General features: G+C 43.6%; 2 protein-coding genes across 4 annotated transcripts in view; one reads left to right on the top strand and one right to left on the bottom strand.

The window, feature by feature from the left end:
• DFFA (DNA fragmentation factor subunit alpha) overlaps positions 1 to 5132 on the bottom strand; it is a 29163-nt gene extending 24031 nt beyond the window's left edge. The window contains exons 1-3 of one of the 2 annotated variants that reach the window (XM_055582360.1): positions 4887 to 5132; positions 2892 to 3050; positions 802 to 944 (exon numbers count right to left, since the gene is read on the bottom strand). In XM_055582360.1, coding sequence (XP_055438335.1) covers positions 802 to 944; positions 2892 to 3050; positions 4887 to 5022 — 438 coding nt within the window. In that variant the 5' untranslated portion in view covers positions 5023 to 5132. The remainder of the gene's footprint in view (positions 1 to 801; positions 945 to 2891; positions 3051 to 4886) is intronic. The other variant, XM_055582359.1, reaches the window with a different exon arrangement.
• Positions 5133 to 7057: 1925 nt separating this feature from the next.
• The window catches only part of PEX14 (peroxisomal biogenesis factor 14), a 147840-nt gene continuing 135286 nt past the window's right edge, over positions 7058 to 19611 (top strand). The window contains exon 1 of one of the 2 annotated variants that reach the window (XM_055582345.1): positions 7058 to 7191. In XM_055582345.1, coding sequence (XP_055438320.1) covers positions 7156 to 7191 — 36 coding nt within the window. In that variant the 5' untranslated portion in view covers positions 7058 to 7155. The remainder of the gene's footprint in view (positions 7192 to 19611) is intronic. The other variant, XM_055582346.1, reaches the window with a different exon arrangement.

The raw sequence follows: 19611 nt of genomic DNA, 5'->3' as shown, positions 1-19611 counted from the left end.
TCCTTCAAGGAGACTTCCTTGATCTCCCAATCTAGAGTAGCCCCCACCATCTGGGCACACTGCTGGTTTCGTCCACCTCCTTCCACCAGAATTTGAGTTTCATCAGAGCAGGGACTGTGTCTGGCTTGTTCACCACTGTGGGTGGTAAGTCGCTTCAGTTGTGTCTGACTCTTTGAGATCCCATGGACTGTAGCCCACCAGGCTCCTCTGTCCATGCGGATTCTCCAGGCAAGAATACTGGAGTGGCTTGCCATGCCCTCTTCCAGGGGGTCTTCCCGACCCAGGGATTGAATCCAGGTCTCCTGCACTGGTAGGCGGGTTCTTTTCCACTGCCACAACCTGGGAAGCCCTGTAACCCTGTGCAAAGAACTATGCCACACACAGGGAAGGGGCTCAATAAATATTTTTCTGAATTATCACATACTATTTTTACTCCAATTTTACTGGAGAGGAAACGTAAGCAGAGAGGGTAAGTGACTGGCTACAGTCTTTGTGATGGAGCTGAGATTTAACTCACATTCTTTAGCAGTACCTCCTTGTCCCACCCTTGGGCCTAAATAGTCTATGTGGGGCTGTGGCATCTGTATTTTTTAAAAAAGCTCCACTGATGATTCTGATGCAGAGTGAGGAGTAAAAAATTTCTGCTCCAAGCAAGAGAATTAGAAAAATGAAGAACCTTGGCTGTCATCTGAGAACTATTTAAAAATGAAGGAATAATGAAATTATGGTGGCAAGATGCATGGAAAGTAGGCCACGGAGGGCAGCAGAGGCCAGGTGAGTGTGGCTGCAGAGGAGGCTCACCTGGAGCTCCTCCTCGGACAGCAGGATGATGCTAGATAGGTCTTCCTTCAGCTGCCTGGCCACGTTTTTCCACTTCAACCCTGCCCCGCTGTCTGTTTCATCTCTGTCGAAGGACTCTTGGGTAATCCAAGCGGTACCTCCATCTGATACAGGGAGAAAATGCCAGTTAAGAGTCAGATTAACCTGCAGTGCTCTTTTCACTTCCTCCCCCAACTCAGACCTCCAGGATGTCAGCACGTCCTTCCGACCGACCATTTAGAATAATTTCGATGCTGAAGGAAGCACCTTTTCTCAGGGATTCATGGGAAAACCAATCCCCATCTAGGGCCTTAACTTTCCCACTTGTTCTATCTCTCATTTATTTCTGTGTGAAACTGGTCTGTATTCTTTTATGGAAAGCCACTTAAATCCAGTGTACGGTCATGCATACCCAGGGTGCCACCGTGCTTCCCTTTAGGTTAGTTTTTTGTCTATTTCCGTATCCAAAAACATTTTTCCTCATCAGCATATCTCTGTGCTTGGGGATGGGTCTGTCTCTCTCTTTTTAAACTTTTTATTTTGTATTGGCGTATAGCTGATTAACAATGTTGTGCTAGTTTCAGGTGGACAGCACAAGGACTCAGCCGTACATGTATTTGTCCTCCCCCGACTCCCGATCCAGGCTGCCACACAACACTGAGCAGAGTTCCCTGTGCTGTACAGTAGGTCCTTGTTGGCTATCCATTTTAAATACAGTAGTGTGAACATGTTCATCCCAAACTCCCTGTCGGGATGAGTCTCGTTCTTTTTTTTTTTTAATTAAATTATTTGGCAGCACAGGGTCTTAGGTGCAGCACTGGGGATCTAGTTTTCTGACCAGGGATCTAACCCAGGCCCCCTGCATTAGAAGCTTGGAGTCTTAGTCACTGGATCACCAGGAAAGTTCAGGTCTCATTCTTGACTGGAGGAGCTGCAGCCACTATTTGCTGTCTCTAGGGCCTGAGTAAAAAGGTGGTTGGGAAAGTCATTGCTGAAGGGTGATTTCCACACTTTGGTGGCCTGGGGACTCTCCTCAAGACACTTCTTTAGCTCTTTGATCCTTGCTCATCCATATTAGTTCCCTCTGCATTGCCGGTGAGAATGACGGTAATGATAGTGACAGGGAATACTGATTTATCTGACTGTATGCCAGATAAGCCCCACTCCAGTACTCTTGCCTGGAAAATCCCATGGACGGAGGAGCCTGGTAGGCTGTAGTCCATGCGGTCGCTAGGAGTCGGACACGGCTGAGCGACTTCACTTTCACTTTCCACTTTCATGCACTGGAGAAGGAAATGGCAACCCACTCCAGTGTTCTTGCCTGGAGAATCCCAGGGATGGGAGAGCCTGGCGGGCTGCGTCTATGGGGTCGCACAGAGTCGGACACGACTGAAGCGACTTAGCAGCAGCAGCAGCAGCATGCCAGATAAGATGTAAATGCTTTCTATCAGTGGCTCTTTCCTGGGAGTGATTCTGCTCACCACACACCTGTAGACATGTGAGAATATCTAGAGGCATTTTGGGTTGTCACAATTAAGGTGAGGAGATGCTACTGGTACCTAGTGGGTAAAGGCCAGCGATGCTGCTAAGTATCCTACAATGCACAGGACAGCACGCCCACAACAAAGAATTTCCTGGCCCAACATGTCAACAGCATTGTTGAGAAGCCCTGGCTTGATATGTACTATGTTCTCGCATCCTTACAACAACCCGAGGAGACAGGTACGATAACTACTGTCTCAATAAGGGGCTGAGAAGTTAGATAATTTGCTCAGGGTCACATGACTATTAAATGGCAGAGCTGGGATTCAGACCAGGTAGTCTGACCCTATCTGTGGCCCACATCCCTCTGCCCTGCTGTGTTTTAGTTGCTGTGGGTCCGTGAGTTACTTGAGACCTGACTGCATCTCATTCATCTTCATCCCCCGACTCAGCGTCACTCTGGCATACAGAAGGCACTCAGTAATGCTTGCTGCATAAATGCTGAAACAGCCAAACAGCAACCAGGTGCCGCGTGTAGGAAAGTACATCATGATGGAGGGTATACTGTATATACGGCCAGCATTTCTTACCTGAATTGTATGTCCACTTCTCATTCCCAGCCAATACCACAAACTTAGTATTGGCAGGAAGACACAGGAAGTAATCATCATCATCCACTATGGTGCCATCCTCTGCCAAGACTAGGGTTACTGGTGCCAGGGACTTATCAATGGCCAGAATGTCACAAGCTGAGAGGAATAAAATATTTGGCAATTGACAAATATCCATAGGGAAATTATATCTGTCTTTGTACTCAATATGTATGCCCCCAGAGCCTAGAAAAATCCCTGGTAGCTAATAATAACTATAATGATGACCACTAATACTAATATAACATTTACCATGTGCCTGGTACTATACTAAGTGCTTTTCATATACAGTACTTAATTTCATAACAATTCTGTGGTAGATACTACTGTTACTCCCATTTTTACAGATGTCAAACCCAACACTCAGAGAGGTTAAGTAACTTGCTCAAGGTCACACAGTAAGTAACTGGCATTTAAACCCATACAGTCTGGCTCTTGAAAACGTTTTTTCTCCAGCTACTCAATACCCTCATTAGGAGGCATTCGACTCTTTCCTTGGATGAACAACCAACAAAAGTCTGATTTGATTCTTTGAGAATAAGCATCTTTCGTTCATTTTCTCAGTGGTCTAAATGACTCAAATTCTCCCATGTGTCCAGAGAAAAAGAAAATTTCAAAAAAGAAAGAAAAAAATACTTTATGTTCTTGCAGTATCTTCACAGTCTTACTAACCTACAGGAAAGAATAAAGGAGGCAGAAGACAGAAGATTGTAACAGGAACTTTTCATCTGTGTGATCAATGGGCAAGAGGTTTTGTCCAGGGCAGGTCTGTACTTGCCTAATGATGGCAATGCCTAAAATGCTAATGGGACTAGAGCACGCAGAAAAGTAGCTAAGAGACTACAAATATCATCGGGCAATATCGTCTTGCACCCAGCAAACCTTTCACAGGCCGAGCTCCAAACCCTGCATAGGCCGAGCTCCAGAAACACAAGCACTTATATGGGTCTCTGTGCCAAGTGCATCCAGCCACTGCACTAAAGGGGCACTAAAACTTAAGAAGCCTCACGCCAAGAAAAATTATGTAAACACTTATATGGCAAAAGCTATGTCACTGAAGCATTTAGAGTGCTTTGGTTGTTTCTGTGTCTCTGAAAGACTTCTATCGGATACGGGCTAGGCTGAGTGACTCTGGGAGGAAGCTCTGAACAGGCAGACATACATACACCTTCACTACCTGCCTAGGGATGACTCACACGTTTAACCTCAAGAACTTTTTTCGGTAAACAGTTTATTGCTACAGGCTAATAACTTGTAAGTCATTTGAATATATCATCTCCTTGGAGAGTCCCAACAATTCAGTGAAGCAGGGCTGGAAATATAGCCACTTTGCCGAGGAGAAAATTGGGGATCAACAGATGGTTACCTGTAAGATCAGGCAACTAGTAACAACAGTATGAGGCTCAGAACTTTTGAAAGCTAGGTCACTCACAGCAGCTGTTCCTTGTCTGGACCTCTGGGACGGTGGGTAGCGGCTCCCTCTTTACCGCACAGGTACCTGCTAGAGCTGACGGTGGAAACCCGCCCCCATCTCGCTGTAGGCTCACCTTGGGGCCCCAGCACCACCTTAGGGAGCCCGAGTGGCAGGACTACACCAGGCTGGGTTCGATCCACAATCTGAGTCACCGGAGGCAAGACACCGAAGTAGAGTCTGTTTTAATTCATTTGCATACTGCTTCCCGTCTGCCTTTCCACCATATGAATCTCACATAAAGTAAATTAAGTTAAAACGCTTGGCACAAACGCTGTGAAACTGATAAGTCGCTATACCCACGTGAGTCATATCTGTCCCAAGGCTCCTCCACTTGAGTTACAAGAAGCCCCAAGTCGTCTTTCTTGATCTCGGTTAGCCCCGCTGGACATCCTCACCCTGCCCTTGGCTCCCTTCAGCCCAGGCTCCAGCCCCCCAAACCCTCGCCCCGGTCCCGTGACCACCTTTGTTCCTCAGCTCCTTGAGGCAAGAGGCCGCCACGCCGTGCTGTTCCCGGCTTTTGTTGCGGCGCAGCAAACACTGCTTTAGAGCCCGGATCTCGCCGGGTTCCGGAGCTGCAGGGCCGCCGGGTACCTCCATCCTCTTCAGGGTGGGACCAGACCGACTAGAAGTCAGGGTGGCGGGGGCGCGGGAGTCCTCCCCAATTCCATCCCTCACGGCATGCCGGGAAATGTAGTTCTCTTCCTAGCAAATCACGCGTCGGACCAAGGCACGCCGGGAGATGGAGTTCTAGTTGCTGCTAATCACCTGCGGCTCACGGGGGCATGCCGGGAGCTGTAGTCTGTGGGTTCAAAGCCAACTTAGGTCGCGCAATTTAGTCCAGGAGGTGTTTTTGTTTTCCTACCTTATATTAAGGAGTTGCATTTGCCCGTTCAAAATGAGGTCAGTAGGGGTTAATTCTGCAGTATGATGGACACGCGTGTATATTTCCTTGAATTATTTCCTTGAACTCTTTCTTCCATGTATGTTGTTTAGTTGCTAAGTCGTGTCCCATTCTTTTGGGAACCCCTGGACTGTAGCCCTCCAGGCTCCTCTGTCCATGGGATTTCCCAGGCACGAATACTGGAGTGGGTTGCCATTTCCTTTCCCAAGGGATCTTCCTCACCCAGAGATCGAACTGGGGTCTCCTGCATTGCAGATTCTTTACCGCTGAGCCACCGGGGTCTCAAAGAGTAGGACAGGACTGAGCGAATGAACTGAACTAAGCCAACTGGGAAGCCTCTTTTGCATATATAGATGCATGATATTAATACTTAAAGCAGTGTCATTTTACTTTGTACTGTTTGTTTTTCCTTTCCAACCTGAAAAGATCTATAAAATGTTCACGCTGATTTGAAGGAAATCAGTTTTAAAAATTGAAGACTGTAGTTTTCAGTCTTGCTGAAGACATAACAGAGAAGCACAAAATACTCCCACATTTACACGCATTCGATTCTCTGCTTCATATCTGTAAATTGGGTTGGAACCTCGTAATGAAATGCTTAAATATTAGGTTAAACATTATAATCTCAAATCAGAGAGAAAAGGGGAAATCTCATCACTGTTGAGATTGTCCAGATGCTGCTTGACAACGTTTGTCCTTGTTCTAATACTGCTACTTAGGGAAAAGTCTGTGTTTTTCACTCCTGAAAAACCAGCACTTAAGATTGAAATAATACAAAAAATATCAAAAAGTTTCCTGGCTTAAAAGGGGCGCATTTTATATAAACAAGGAATAATTTGTTATTTCTGTTATTCCTGGCCTGCTGCAGTCCATGGGGTCTCAAAGAATCGGACACGACTGAGCGACTGAACTGAACTGAAGGAATATTATAAGCCTGTATTAATTCAGGGTCAATCCCTTTAATATTTTATTAAAGGAAATCAGATATTATCTCTTAAGAAAAATACATTTAAAACAGTGTTTGGTAGGAAGAATTGTTAACTGAGGCAATACTTTTGAGTACGCCATCACTGATCAAACACAACTGCGATATGAACTGACTGATATTTCTAATGTATACAGCTCTTTCGTGCATGTAATGTTACAATTGGCTTAAAATCTAACAACTCAACCACTATAAAGTAATAAAGGTTCGTAGAAGCCTTACCTCTCCCAAAAGCACTCGCCTTCTGAGTTCTTCTAATAGACCTGCAGACAGTTATCGGACTCCTGTCTCCAAGATGTTTTAATTATGTGAGCGTGTGTGTGTGTGTGTGTGTGTGTGTGTGTATTTGCCCTGGACTTGAGAGCAGGAGTTGTCTTGTATCTTATTTCTCACACCTACCAAGCAGCCAATAGTAAGCACTCAACAAATGGTACTGAACCAAATCATCAATTGATTAATTAATTTCCAAGTCTCTTCACATTGATTAATTAACTACTTAGCGTGTCCCTACATGGGCTGCTGTCTATGGAGTCGCACAGAGTCGGACACGACTGAAGCGACTTAGCGGCAGCACATGTGCCCATGGGCAGAGATTTAATTCAGTAAGTATAATACACATATAAGAAAGCAAAGGATAGACTTCGGTTTTGCTGTAAAGGAGAGACCAAATGGAAATAGCGCATGTTGACCTTGTGGTGGGAGTTCCCCTCTTCTCCCACAGTGACCTGCCCCAACCCCCATCGATAGCTCAGTTCCGGCTACTTTAGTCTGGGCAGAGAGCGAGAGCGAGGGCGCTTGGGAGAAGCCTCGCCCCACGGCGATAGATTAGTCAGGCCTCAAAAAGATGGCGTCCTCGGAGCAGGCTGAGCAGCCGAGCCAGGTAAGGGGAGTGGGGTTGCCCAGTAGTGGTGGCGGGGACCCCCGCTGGAGTGGGGGGGGGTGGCTTTGCGGGTGGCTGGGAGCCCGGTGGGGATCCTGAGCCTCGGAAGCAGGCGCCCGCACCTCTAGCCACCTCCGGGGTCCCGCCCCTCGCCAGGTCCTCGCCGCCCGGCCCCTCCCCCGGTGACCCCTCTTTGACCACATTCCCGAGCCGGGGCTCGGAGGCGCCCGCGGCCCCCTCTTCCCGCCTGCCGGCCCCTGGGGTCCCACTTGTGCTTGGCTGGAGCGGTGGCGGGACCCTTAAGAAATCCCCCAGCCTTGAGCTGCGAGGGCTCCTGCTTGAGAGGGGTGAGAGGCTGGATCGTTCCCGGCCCTTCCGTCCCGGGAGGGGCCTGACTCCCTCAGGGTTCCCACTTCCCCGCAGCCTCAGCCTCCCTGGCCACCCTGCTGCCAGCCTCTTCGTTTTCAGTCACCTTTGCGCTTCCCCTGCTAAGTTGGAGGGTGGGAAATATACTTGGACTCTCAGTGCGTTGGTAGGAAGGGGACTCATTGTAAACAACAGACGCCACCGAGCTAATGGCTGGTAATCTGTCCTTGCTGCCCAGTTTGGTTTTCTCAGCCAGACTCCAGCCTTTCAGTCATAGATGCAGCCAAATCCCACTCCAGTTCGGGGACCTTGAAAGTGCTCACTCCTGTTAGGAAGCAGTGGATGATAAGGCTTCTGAAGGCGTTTGTAGTTCAAAGGTGGGGTGGACTGGGGGTAAGCGGTACTTTACAATTACTGAGTGTGTGCTATCATGCCGAGGACAAATTACGCTTCTTATCTGTTTAATGCTCATTACAACCCTTATGAAGTACAGGCTATTAAGCGCCATTTTGCAGGGTCTGTAACGAGCCTGATTAAGCCTGGATTTGTGTGTGACTCCACTAGTTAGTCCTGCACGTGTAAGTTTAGTTTGGATTGGACAGAGGAGGAAGAAAATGGTGTCAACCTGGACTCATCTTCATTTCTCACCTCCTTGAAACACCTGTGGACTTTTCAGCCGCCTACTGGTATTTCACTTCCTTCCTTGGCAGAAGAATACCACTTAGTGTTTCTTATTACTCTTTCATTGTTTATGATAAGTCTATTACAGGAATTGCACTTAGAGGAGTAGCGTGTTCCCCAGACCAGCTTCCGATAGCGAAGCGAATGATTCAGAGAGATGTCTGCATTGTAAAACATGAGAGATAAAGAGGGCTGCTTTGGTCTTCTCACTGTCGAAAATTCTGGAGTGTGGGGAGTGTCCTGAATTGGAGGGTGTGGGACTCTTCATTCTTGCCTTAACCCACTTAGCTTGCTGACATACCGAGGCTCCTCGGAGTCTGGGCTTCTCTGAACTGTTATATATTTGGAATGCCTATAGGCTGGGATTAAAGGATGCCAGAACGTGTAATTTTCCTGTAACTGTGAAGGTTTCTAGAATTTTTGCCACTGGGAGGCTTTTTAGCACCCAGGGAGTCCTTTGGTTCTAGAAATTGTCTTCTCTGTGCGCGTGGACGGCATCGAAGGTCCTGAAGGGGATTTGGCTGGCCTCTGGTTGGTTTTCAACTCTGCTTCTCCTTTGCCCTCCTTTCCAAAGCTGGTAGAGATGGGATTGCATCAGAACATGCTGGCAGACTGGGGCAAAACTTAAATGTTTCACACCAGATTCTGTCACTGTCTGACAATAAGCTGCAAATGCATGCATTTTAAGTGAACAGTTGCTTCGCATTTCCTTTTCTAGTCCTGATCAGTGTTTTCCCCATTTCTCCAGTAAAACACAGTGGAACTGAAAGAACTGTTTGTATATTCCCCCAAACCTGGTTTGGGTGTGAGAAGAACACATCACACCTGTGGGACTGAGCCAGTATTCTGTCTCTTGTAGATAGTTTGTTAGATTTGTGGCATCAGTCTCTTGTTTTGAAAGATTGAGGGTAGATAACCAACACTTTGTTTGAAAGGCAGTATAGAGCAGTGGTTAAAAGTATGGACTCTGAAGCCATCCCCACTGGTCTAGAATCCTAGCCCCACCACTTACCAACTGTGTTGGTCTTGGATAAGTTGCTTCTTTGGCCTTAGTTTCCCCATCTGTAAAATAGGAATAATACTAGTGCCTATCTCATAGCAGTGGTCTGAGGATTAAATGAATTAACTTGTTTTAGAACAGTGCCTAACACAGTGTGTTATCTATTAGTATTCCATGTAGTAAACTCTGGAGTTTTCACGCACAAGCCATCTAAGCCTTTCCTCAGTCCCTGTTGTAATATTTTTGGGAGTGTGAGTTTTCATATGTTGACCAGAAGTTCACTAAAGTTTTATCTGCTCTGAAGTAATCGCCTTAAAATTTAAAGGAATACCCTAACTAGTGATTATCCTTGCTGTCCTTTGTAACTTAGATTTCACTGGTATACTTGCTTTTTCATAAGGGTATAATCATTTTATTCTATCTTCAAAACAGTCTGTTGGAATTGCATTTATTGCTTCATACTCTTGTCGTGTTTACTCCACATTACTCTGTTTTGCAAGGCTAATCTCTTATCAAAGTCCCTTTTAGTCTGTACATGTTATGGCCCATAGGAACAGGAAATGTTATCCCTATTTCTGTACTTTCCCACCAGCTTTTCTGTCTTTAGTGAAGAGCACAGGCATGGTTCAATCCAATGGTTTAATGATTGTTGAGTATTGAGAATATTACGGAATGTAGGTTTCGAGTCTGTTCATGTTCACTGGATATAGTCGATTATGGACTGAAAAAACACAGAAGCAGGGAAGGGAGAAGAGTACAGCAAAGATGTTATGGAGAGAAAGGCTTGTTTTCCTGATTGATTTTGGTTTGAACTCCAGCACTCACTCTTGGACTTACCACTCGACCTCTCTGTGCCTCAGTTTTCTTCTCTGTAAAATGGGAGTGATAATAATTAACCTAGAAGGTTGCTTTGAGGGTTGACTGAAGTTACAGATTTTAAGAGTATGTGGTACATTTTGAGTGCTCGTGTTGTGAATGTTAATTTCCTTCTCCGGGTCTCTGCATACAGTTCTGGAAGATTACTGAACTTTTGAATAGCAAGTTCAAACAAGATATTTTGTCCCTCACTCTTACTTTGAGAAGTTTTCAACCTATAGAAAAGTTGAAAGAATAATACAGAGAATTCCTCTGAATCTCTCATAAAAGTGAACGAGATGCATTGTTTACCTTTTGCTGAATTTGCTCTATTTCAGTCTCTTTATATTTTTCTTTTCTTTGGGAAGGATTTGATAGTTACAGACATGGTATTTCATTCAAGAATACTTCACCTTGTCTCTCATAAGAATAAGGTTATTCTTCTACATAACCATAATACCACTATCACAAAGGAAGTTTGGTATTGATAAAATATTATTTATTAATACAGACCACATTCAAATGTTTCCAATAAAAAACAAATTCAGGATCCAGTGAAGAAATAGGGAGTGCATTGATTTGCCTCTTTAGTATAATTTAGCATGATTCCCTAGCCTTTAAAATTAAAAAAAAAACAAAAACACTTTTTATTGGTGTTTAACATACACCCAGGAAGTCCACCAATTATGTGTACAGCTTGGTGAATGTTCACAGAGTGAACACAATCTTGTATAACCAGTACTCAGATCAAGCAAGCAAACATAACCGGGACCTCAGAAACCTCTTCGGCATCCCTCCTGTTACTGTCCAGTCCCCAAAACATTACCCCTATCCTGACTTAATATCCGTATGTTAATAGCTTTTTGAGTGAGTCTTTGTGGCCAAAAGCTTTACCGTGGAATTCAAATAGATGTGTTGTGGTCAGTTTTGACAAATATATATACCTGTTTAACCACCACCACAGTCAAGATCAAAACAATTCCAGTATTCCCAAACATTCCCTTACTCTGCTTCCCCAGAAAATCCTAGCCTTTGGCTTCCGGGAATCTGAGCTGCTCTTTTACCACTAATAGATTATATTTGTCTCTCCTAGAATTACACGTGAATGTATTCATAATGTATATAATCTTTTGTGTCTCACTTCTTTTGCTCAGAATAACGTTTGTGAAATTTTATATTGTTGTACATATGGCTTAGCAGTAAAGAGTCTGCCTGCAATGCAGGAGATGTGGTTTTGATCCCTGGGTCAGGAAGATCCCTTGGAGAAGGAAGCGGCAACCCACTCTGGTATTCTTCCCTGGGAAATCCCATGGACAGAGGATCCTGGTGGGCTTTATAGTCCATGGGGTTGTAAGAGTTGTACGTGACTGAGCAGCTGAACCACCACCACCACCATGTATCAGTAATTCATTACTTTTTGCTAGTGTGTAGTATTCCATTGTATAGGTAAATCAACAGCACAGTTGATCTGTATACCACTTGGGCATTTGGTGTATATTAATTGCCTGTCGTCTAACAATGTTATTACAAATTTAGCAGCTTCATGCAGCACACATGTATTGTCTCACAGTGTCTATGGGTCAGGAGTCAGGACACCATTTAGCTGTGTCTCCCAAGGCAGCAGTCAAGCTGTCTGTCAGGTCTGTGATCGCATCTGAGTCTTGACTGGGGAAGGATTTGCTTCTGAGCTCATGTGGTTGTTGGCAGCATTTGGCTCCTTGTGGACTGCAGCGTGAGGACCCCGTTTTGTCAGCAGCTGTCAGCTAGAGGCCGCCCTCAGCTTCTGCCACATGGGTCTTCCCCGGGCGGCCACTTGTTTCTTCAGAGGTGAATGGATATTACAGTCTTACGTAATGTAACCACATATGTGTAATTACATGTGTTCTGTCACCATTACCATACTGTATTGGCCAGAAACCTGTCGCAGTTCCTGCCCACTTTCAAAGGGACAACACAAGGGCATGAATGCCAGGAGATGGGGATCGTGGGAGTCACCTCAGAGACTCTTCCCCACATGGTTGGTTCTAGTTTTGGGCTACTATAAATACTCGTGTGTTTATGGAAACATGTTTTCATTTTTCTTGGTAAATACCTCCCAAGTGTAATTGCAGGGTCACATGATAAGTGTATGTTGCGCTCTGTAATAGATTGCGTTCTTGTTTTGTAAAGTTGTTGTCCTTGTTGTTGTTTAGTCACTAAGTCAGGTGTGACTCTTTGTGACCCCATAGACTGCCTCATACTGGTATTCTCTGACTTCCGGGATTGCCCAGTTTGCTGAGATTCATGCCCCTTGAGTTGGTGACACTATCTAACCATCTCATTCTCTGCTGCTTCCCTTCTCCTGCCTTCAGTCTTTCCCAGCATCAGGGTCTTTTCCAGTGAGTTGGCTCTTCACATCAGATGGCCAAAGGATTGGAGCTTTGGCAAAGTTGTACTGTTCTTCATTCCACCAACAATGTGTGAACGTTCTGATGGCCCCACACCCATACCACCACTTGGTATTGTCTGTCTGTTTTAATTTTAGCCATTTGAGTGTGTAGCTTGCGTGAGTGTGTAGTGGTATTTCATTGTGGTTTTTCTTTGCATTTTTGTGATGACAAATAACATTAAGCATCTCTTTTATGTGCATACTGGTAAAGGCTGAGGTTAATGTTTTTCCCCATATGAATAGCAGTTGTTCCAGCATCATTTGTTGATCTTACCATCTTTGTAAAAAAAAATTGAAAAATAGTATATATTAGATCAATTTCTAAACTGTCTTCTGTTCCATTTATCTATTACCTATATGCAAATGAAGTTTCTCCTAATGCAAATGAAGTATAGTTGACTCATGAGTTTGAACTGCATTGGTCCACTTGGATTTCTTTTTCAATAAATACACAGTACAGTATATAATATACTACAGTTTATGGTTTGTTGAATCCATAAATATGGAGGGCTAACTGATACTGATTTATAGTTCGTGTGTGTGTGAGTAAGAGAGAGAGAGAGAGAAATCTATATCTAACTGTCAAGGTAATACTGGCCAATCAGAATGAGTTGGGAATTTTTATCTTTTTTTTTTTTTTTTTGGCTGTGCCATGCACCTTGCAGGACCTCAGTTTCTAGACAAGGGATTGAACCTGGGCCACAGCAGTTGAAGCCCAGAATCCTAACCACTAGGCCACCAGGGAACTCCCTTTCTTTTCTACTTTCTGAAATAGTTTGTGTAAGACTGCTATTACTGGGCACTTGCATGGCAGTCCAGTGGTTAAGACTTGTGCTTTCTGTTTTTTCCCTAGGGTCAGCTTTGACATAATGTTTCTCAAGGAATTTGCTATCATTTCAGTTGTCAAATATGTTTAAGGTGCTTCATAATATTCCTTTTTTTTTTTTCCCTAAAGGCTTCTTCTTTTTCCCCATTGTGGACCATTTCTATAGTCTTTATTGAATTTGTTATAGTGTTATTTCCGTGTTATGTTTGGTTTTTTGGCCACGAGATCTTAGCTCCCTGACCAGGAATCCAACCTGTATTCCTTGCATTGGAAGGTGAAATCTTAACCACTGGACTGCCAGGGAAGTCCCTCCATTATCTTTTATTTGAAAAGAAGTTAATTATTTATTTTATTTTTGGCTGCTCTGGATCTTTGTTGCCCTGTGCGGGCTTTCTCTGGTTGCGGCGAGTGGGGGCTACTCTTCGTTGTGGTTTTGAGGCTTCTTGTGGTGGCGGCTTCTCTTGTGGGCTGTAGTCACACAAGATCAGTAGTTGCGGCCCTCCTGTATCTTTTAGATGTCTATAAAATATGCAGAGATTTCCCCCTTTTCATTCCTACTATTGGAAAATAGTCTTTTTTTTTAATTGATCAATCTGGCTACAGATTTATCAGTCTTGGTATTCCTCAGAAAATCGGTTTTTATTTTATTTATTTTCCTCTGTTGTTTTTAAGTTTTAAATTTTCTTTCTGTTTACTTTAGGTTTCACTTGTTCTTTCTCTAGCTTCTTTTCTAAAGTCACTAACTAAAACTGTAAACTTCCTTCTAAGCACAGCTTTAGTTGCATTCCACAAATTTAAATGTGTTGTGTTTTCATTTTCATTCAGTTCAGTTCAGTCTCTCAGTGTATCTGACTCTTTGTGACCCCTTCGACTGCAGCACGCCAGGCTTCGCTCTCTATCGCCAACTCCCGGAGCTCGCTCAGACTCATGTACATCATGTTGGTGACGCCATCCAGCCATCTCATCCTCTGTCGTCCCCTTCTCCTTCTGCCTTCAATCTTTCCCATTATCAGGGTCTTTGCCAGTGGGTCAGTTCTTCACATTAGGTGGTCACAGTATTGGAGCTTCAGCTTCAGTCCTTCCAATGAATATTCAGAACTGATTTCCTTTAGGATTGACTGGTTGGATCTCCTTGCAGTCCAAGGGCCTCTCAAGAATCATCTCCAACACCACAGTTCAAAAGCATCAATTCTTCAGTGCTGAGCTTTCTTTATGGTTCAACTCTCACATCCATACACGATTACTGGAAAAACCATAGCTTTGACTATATAGACCCTTGTCGGCAAAGTTATGTCTCTGCTTTTTAATATGCTGTCAGTTCAGCATATTTTTCTGTAATTATTTTGTCTTCTTGATTAACTCCCTTATTTTGAAAGTGTCCTTGTTTATCATTGGTAATATCTGTTAGTTTGAAGCTGTCTGAGATTAATACTGCCAGTACAGCTTTGTTATGATTAGTGTTTGCATGGTCTATCATTTTCCGTCCTTTGGCTTTTGAGCTGTGTGTGTCATTTTGTTTAAAATGGGTTTCTTATGGGCAGTCTATAGCTCAGTCTTGGGTTTTCTCACCACTCAGTCTGACAGTCTCTGCCTTTTAATAGTGTTTCATTTGTACTCAAGCTAAATATGAATGTGGGTGGGTTTAAGTCTGAAGTGAAGTCGCTCAGTCGTGTCCGACTTTTTGCGACCCCATGGACTGTAGCCTACTGGGCTCCTCGTCCATGGGATTTTCCAGGCAAGAATACTGGAGTGGGTTGCCATTTCCTTCTCCAGGGGATCTTCCCGACCCAGGGTTCGAACCCGGGTCTCCCGCACTGTAGGCAGATGCTTTACCTTCTGAGCCACAAGGGAAGCCCTCGGGTTTAAGTCTACCATCTTGCAATTTTTTTTTTCATCTGTTTTTTGTTTTCTCTTTTTTTGTCTTCTCTTGGATTGAATTATTTTTTGGATTTCATTTTATCTCTACTGTTGATTTAGCTGTACCCTATCAAGTTTTTTTTTTTTACTAATTAGTGATTGCTCTAAGGTTTACAATATGTTACTTTAAGTTACCACAGCCTATTTTCAAATGACATACTATAAATAATTCACATATAGTGTAAGAACCTAACAGAAATATGCTTCAGTTTTCCCTTTTATCCATTATACTGTGTGTCATAGATTTTACTACTACATATGACACAAACCTCACGGTACATTTAAATTATCTTTTAAAAATAAAAATTTGCTAACATGTTGACCATTTCTAATGTTCCTCTTTCATGTAGATTAAGTTTCCATCCAGTATTGTTTTTCTTCTGCTTAAAGAATTTCTTTTAATGTTTCTTGTGGTACAAGTATACTGTTGATGACTACTGCCTCTTTTTCCTTTTGAAAAAGTCTTTAATTTGTATTCATTTTTGAAAAAATTTAATTGGATATGGAATTCCAGGTTGACAGTGGTGGTCGTGTCCTGTCCTCTGTGGGCATTTTAAAGGTATTATTTTTTTTGAAATGCCAGATGGCCAAGTTTTTGTGGTTTTATTAACACAAACGTGGTGTGCACACGAGCTGTCTGTTCATTTCTCTACCAGGCAGCCTGGCGTAGGATTGGTGACTCTGAGGGCCGGCAGGATTGCTCTTTCCACACTGGCTTTGAGTTCTTGGAGGAGACGTTGTGAGTAACCTAAGCACAGGAAGGCTGTTGCACGTCAGCATACTTCAGGCTCCCTGAAGTTGTGGACCAGGAACTTCCGGAAGCCACTGGGCAGTACGACCTTCGTGTTCTTGTTGCTCGCGTAACCAGCGTTGGGCACTCGTATCTGGCCCGTGAGTTTCTTGAGCACCCTGTTGTCAGTGCCTCTGGGTTTCCATCGTTCCACTTAATTTTGACTTAGCAGTCTGACTGGTGTGGGTTCAACTTCTTGGTCCTCTTTTTGATGAGCTTCACGAGGGGTCTGAAGGTGGCCCTGATGGCTGTCACCTCTGTAAAGTGGGCAGTGCTGAGGAAGAGCCAAAGATACTATCCCATTGTGTTTTTTTTTTTTGTCCTGCACAGTTATTGATCAGAAGTCTGAAGTCATTTTTAATCTTGATTAATATGTGTAGGTAATGTTTCTCTTTTTTTTCTGGCTGCTTATAATATTTTTCCCTTTTCATATATTTTTAGAATTTGGTTATGGTGTACTTTAGTATACTTTTGTGTTTCTTCTGCTTGGGGTTTGCTGAGCTTCTGGATCTGTGAGTTTCTAGTTTTCATCAAACTTAGAAATTTTTCAGTCATTATTCAAATATTTTTCTCTTTGGGGTCCCCCACCATCCTTCGTTTTAATCAATTTCTGCTGCAGTGTTTTCAAGAGCACTTACTTTTTTTCCTGTAATAGCTAATCTGCTGTCATTACCATTCAGTGAAATTTCTATTTCAAATATGTTTATTCATCTCTAGAAGTCCTACTCTCTTCTTATACCTCACATTTCTGTCCTTACTGTGATCATGTTTAAATTATTTTTTAAAAGAAAATCTTTATTTGGCTGTGTTGGGTCTTGGTTGTTGCACGTGGGATCTTTAGTTGTGGTGTGCAAACTCTCAGTTGTGGGATGTGGGGTCTGGTTCTCTGACCAGGGATCGAACCTGAGCCCCCTGAACTGGGAGCACGGTGTCTTAGCCACTGAACCCCCAGGAAAGTTCTCTTTTTAAAATTTATTGAGGTTTTTTACTTGACATACAGCATTATATTAATTTCAGGTGTACAACATGATTTGATATTTGTATTTTTTAATTGAGCTAAATTCTTGAATAAAGCTGGACTGGTGAGACTCATGGATCTTGTGGACTTGGTTCAGCTTCTGACAGGCAGTTTGGTTGCTCAGACCTTACCCCTCTTTCAAAACCATGTCTGAGCTGCGTGTTAAAGATGGGAGTCTGTTCTCCTCCTCGTCATAAGGAAGTGACTTGTTAGGATTCTTCCAGGGCTCCGATTGGTGTTTTGAGTGGAGCAGTCCTTCATTGTGTCCACTGTAGGGCATTCAGTCCCCAGACCCCTGCCTTCTAAATGCCTGTGGGGCTCTCTGGTCACTGTTGACAGCCAGAAACACCTCCACACACTTCTAAATGCCTGTCTGGGGGTGATTGCACCCCAGAGTTGAGATCCATTGGGTCATGACATTGCTTTGAGACTGGCCAGGTTTGTATTTTGGTGGTGAAATGCTCCAGGGAAAGACACTGCCATTGTCCTTTGCCTGCTTCATTTTGGCTTATGTATATGAAGTGGTTCCTTTGTTTTACTCTTTTAACTAAAAAATTAATTAAGTACGTATTAATTGAGTATCGATATCAGTTACATTCTAAGTGGTGAAGATCAGCCTTCACCAAGGTGGTAAAGTGCGTGCCTTCAAGGAACTGAAAACTAGCAGGGACAGACATTAATAAACAAGTTATATAATGAAGAATTTCAGATGGTATCATAAGGACATCAACATGCAGCGTAATAAGGATGAATGATGCCTGTCCTGGTTATCAAGAAATAGTTTTCTAAAGAACACAGGTATTTCAGCATAGAGAATCACCTGGAAAATAATCATATTAGGCAGTTCTCAGATTGGTAAGAAGTCATCTGTGAGGTCACTGTAAGGTCTGACTGACCTCACACAGAGCAGTGAATTGGAATATGATGTGGGGAAATGCTTGCTCCTTTCTCAGCAGCCCCCAAGAATGGTCTTGGAGGTCGGGCTTTGGTGTGCTGAGACCCTAGAAGGCTCTGTGAAGCCAAAATTTGAGGAATTCAGAGAGTGTTGCTATTGAAGCTCCTTGGTGGGGCTGTGATTCTTACACACTTTGAATATCCCAGACTGACTCTGTAAGGAGCCAGCATCAGTGGTGGGTCCCCAAGGAAAAAGAGGCTGTTGGGATGAGAAGGGAGCTTCCTTTTTAAATTTTTTAAAGCAGAGTATATTTACATGGCTCACATAAAAAGGTACAAAAGGATATATGATGAAACAGACTTCTTTGGTGCTGTGTATTGTTTAAAGTTTTTCCTCTGGCAAATATTAGCTGTTCAGGAGATGAACTAATTTAAAGGGAAGTTCCTTGGAGGTTATGATTCACAGTGATTAGTTGTATCTCAGGAAGAAAGTTTTAGTTTAAATCAGAATGAGGCTTCCTGAATAATAGAGCTGTTTGTGTTAGTTCCATCTAGTCAAATAACTTACATTATTATTTATGGGATAGCATTAAGGTTGTTGCTTAATAAAATGTGGTCTAAACAAAACTCGATTATTTTGATTAAGTAGAAGAGCTCCAGTCCTTTTGGTACCCGTCCTTTTAGCTGAGTCATCATAGGCAGGTTATTTAACCTCCCTTGCCTCAGTTTCCTCATCAGCAGTACTTCCATACATTTATTGTGAGAATGAAATGAAGAAGGAGCTAAGTAAATGTTTGCACTTAATACTTACCAGATGGACTGAAGGAAGCCCTCAAGAAGGCAATGAACTTTATATAATCTGTTCAAACGCAATCCATTCTGCTCTTTGTTGCCCGCTCATTCATTCAGCAAATATCTGTGGAAGGTCTGTGGCTCAGCAGGTGAAGAATTTACCTGCAATGTAGGAGACACAGGAGAAGCGAGTTTGATCCCCGGGTTGGGAAGATCCCCTGGAGGAGGAAATGGCAATCCACTCCAATATTCTTGCCTGGAGAATTTGATGGGCAGAGGAGCCTGGTGGGCTATAGTTGAAAGGGTCACAAAAGAGAGTTGGACACGACTAAGCAAACAAGCACATAACCTGTGCCTGATACTGACCCAGGGATACAGTGATAAGCAGACACAGTTTCTGCCCACTTGGAGTATATAATCCGGTGAGGACACAGACATCAGTTGGATATCACACACTTAAAATTGCAGTTCGGCTTAGTCCCTGAAGGAGAGGTACACAGTGTGAGTGTATATGAAGGAGATTTGAATATACAGATATTCTCCTGTCAGAGAAGGAATGCTTTCCCAAGAGTGACTTAGCTGGCATCTGAAGGATAAGTCAAGCCATCAGAGAGAAGGGAAGGAACAGCTGGTGCAAAGGCCCCTTGACTGAGGAAGAAAAGGTGAGTGTGTGCGTTGTGAGCAGAGCTGGGGAATGTGGTGCCAGACCTGGTATGTTAGAGGAGACGCATGGCCAAACTGAGAAGGTTTTCCTGTATTAGAATCATTGTTGTTTACTGGGGCGGATGGGTGGATGAGATCAGATTATTGTTTTGAAGAGATTGTCTGCTTGCAGGGTGGAAACTGAATTAGA

The sequence above is a fragment of the Bubalus kerabau genome, chromosome 5 (assembly GCF_029407905.1).
Source record: "Bubalus kerabau isolate K-KA32 ecotype Philippines breed swamp buffalo chromosome 5, PCC_UOA_SB_1v2, whole genome shotgun sequence".
NCBI lineage: Eukaryota > Metazoa > Chordata > Mammalia > Artiodactyla > Bovidae > Bubalus > Bubalus kerabau.
Note: the sequence above shows the minus strand (reverse complement) of the source record. Positions and strands in the feature narration are given on the sequence as shown.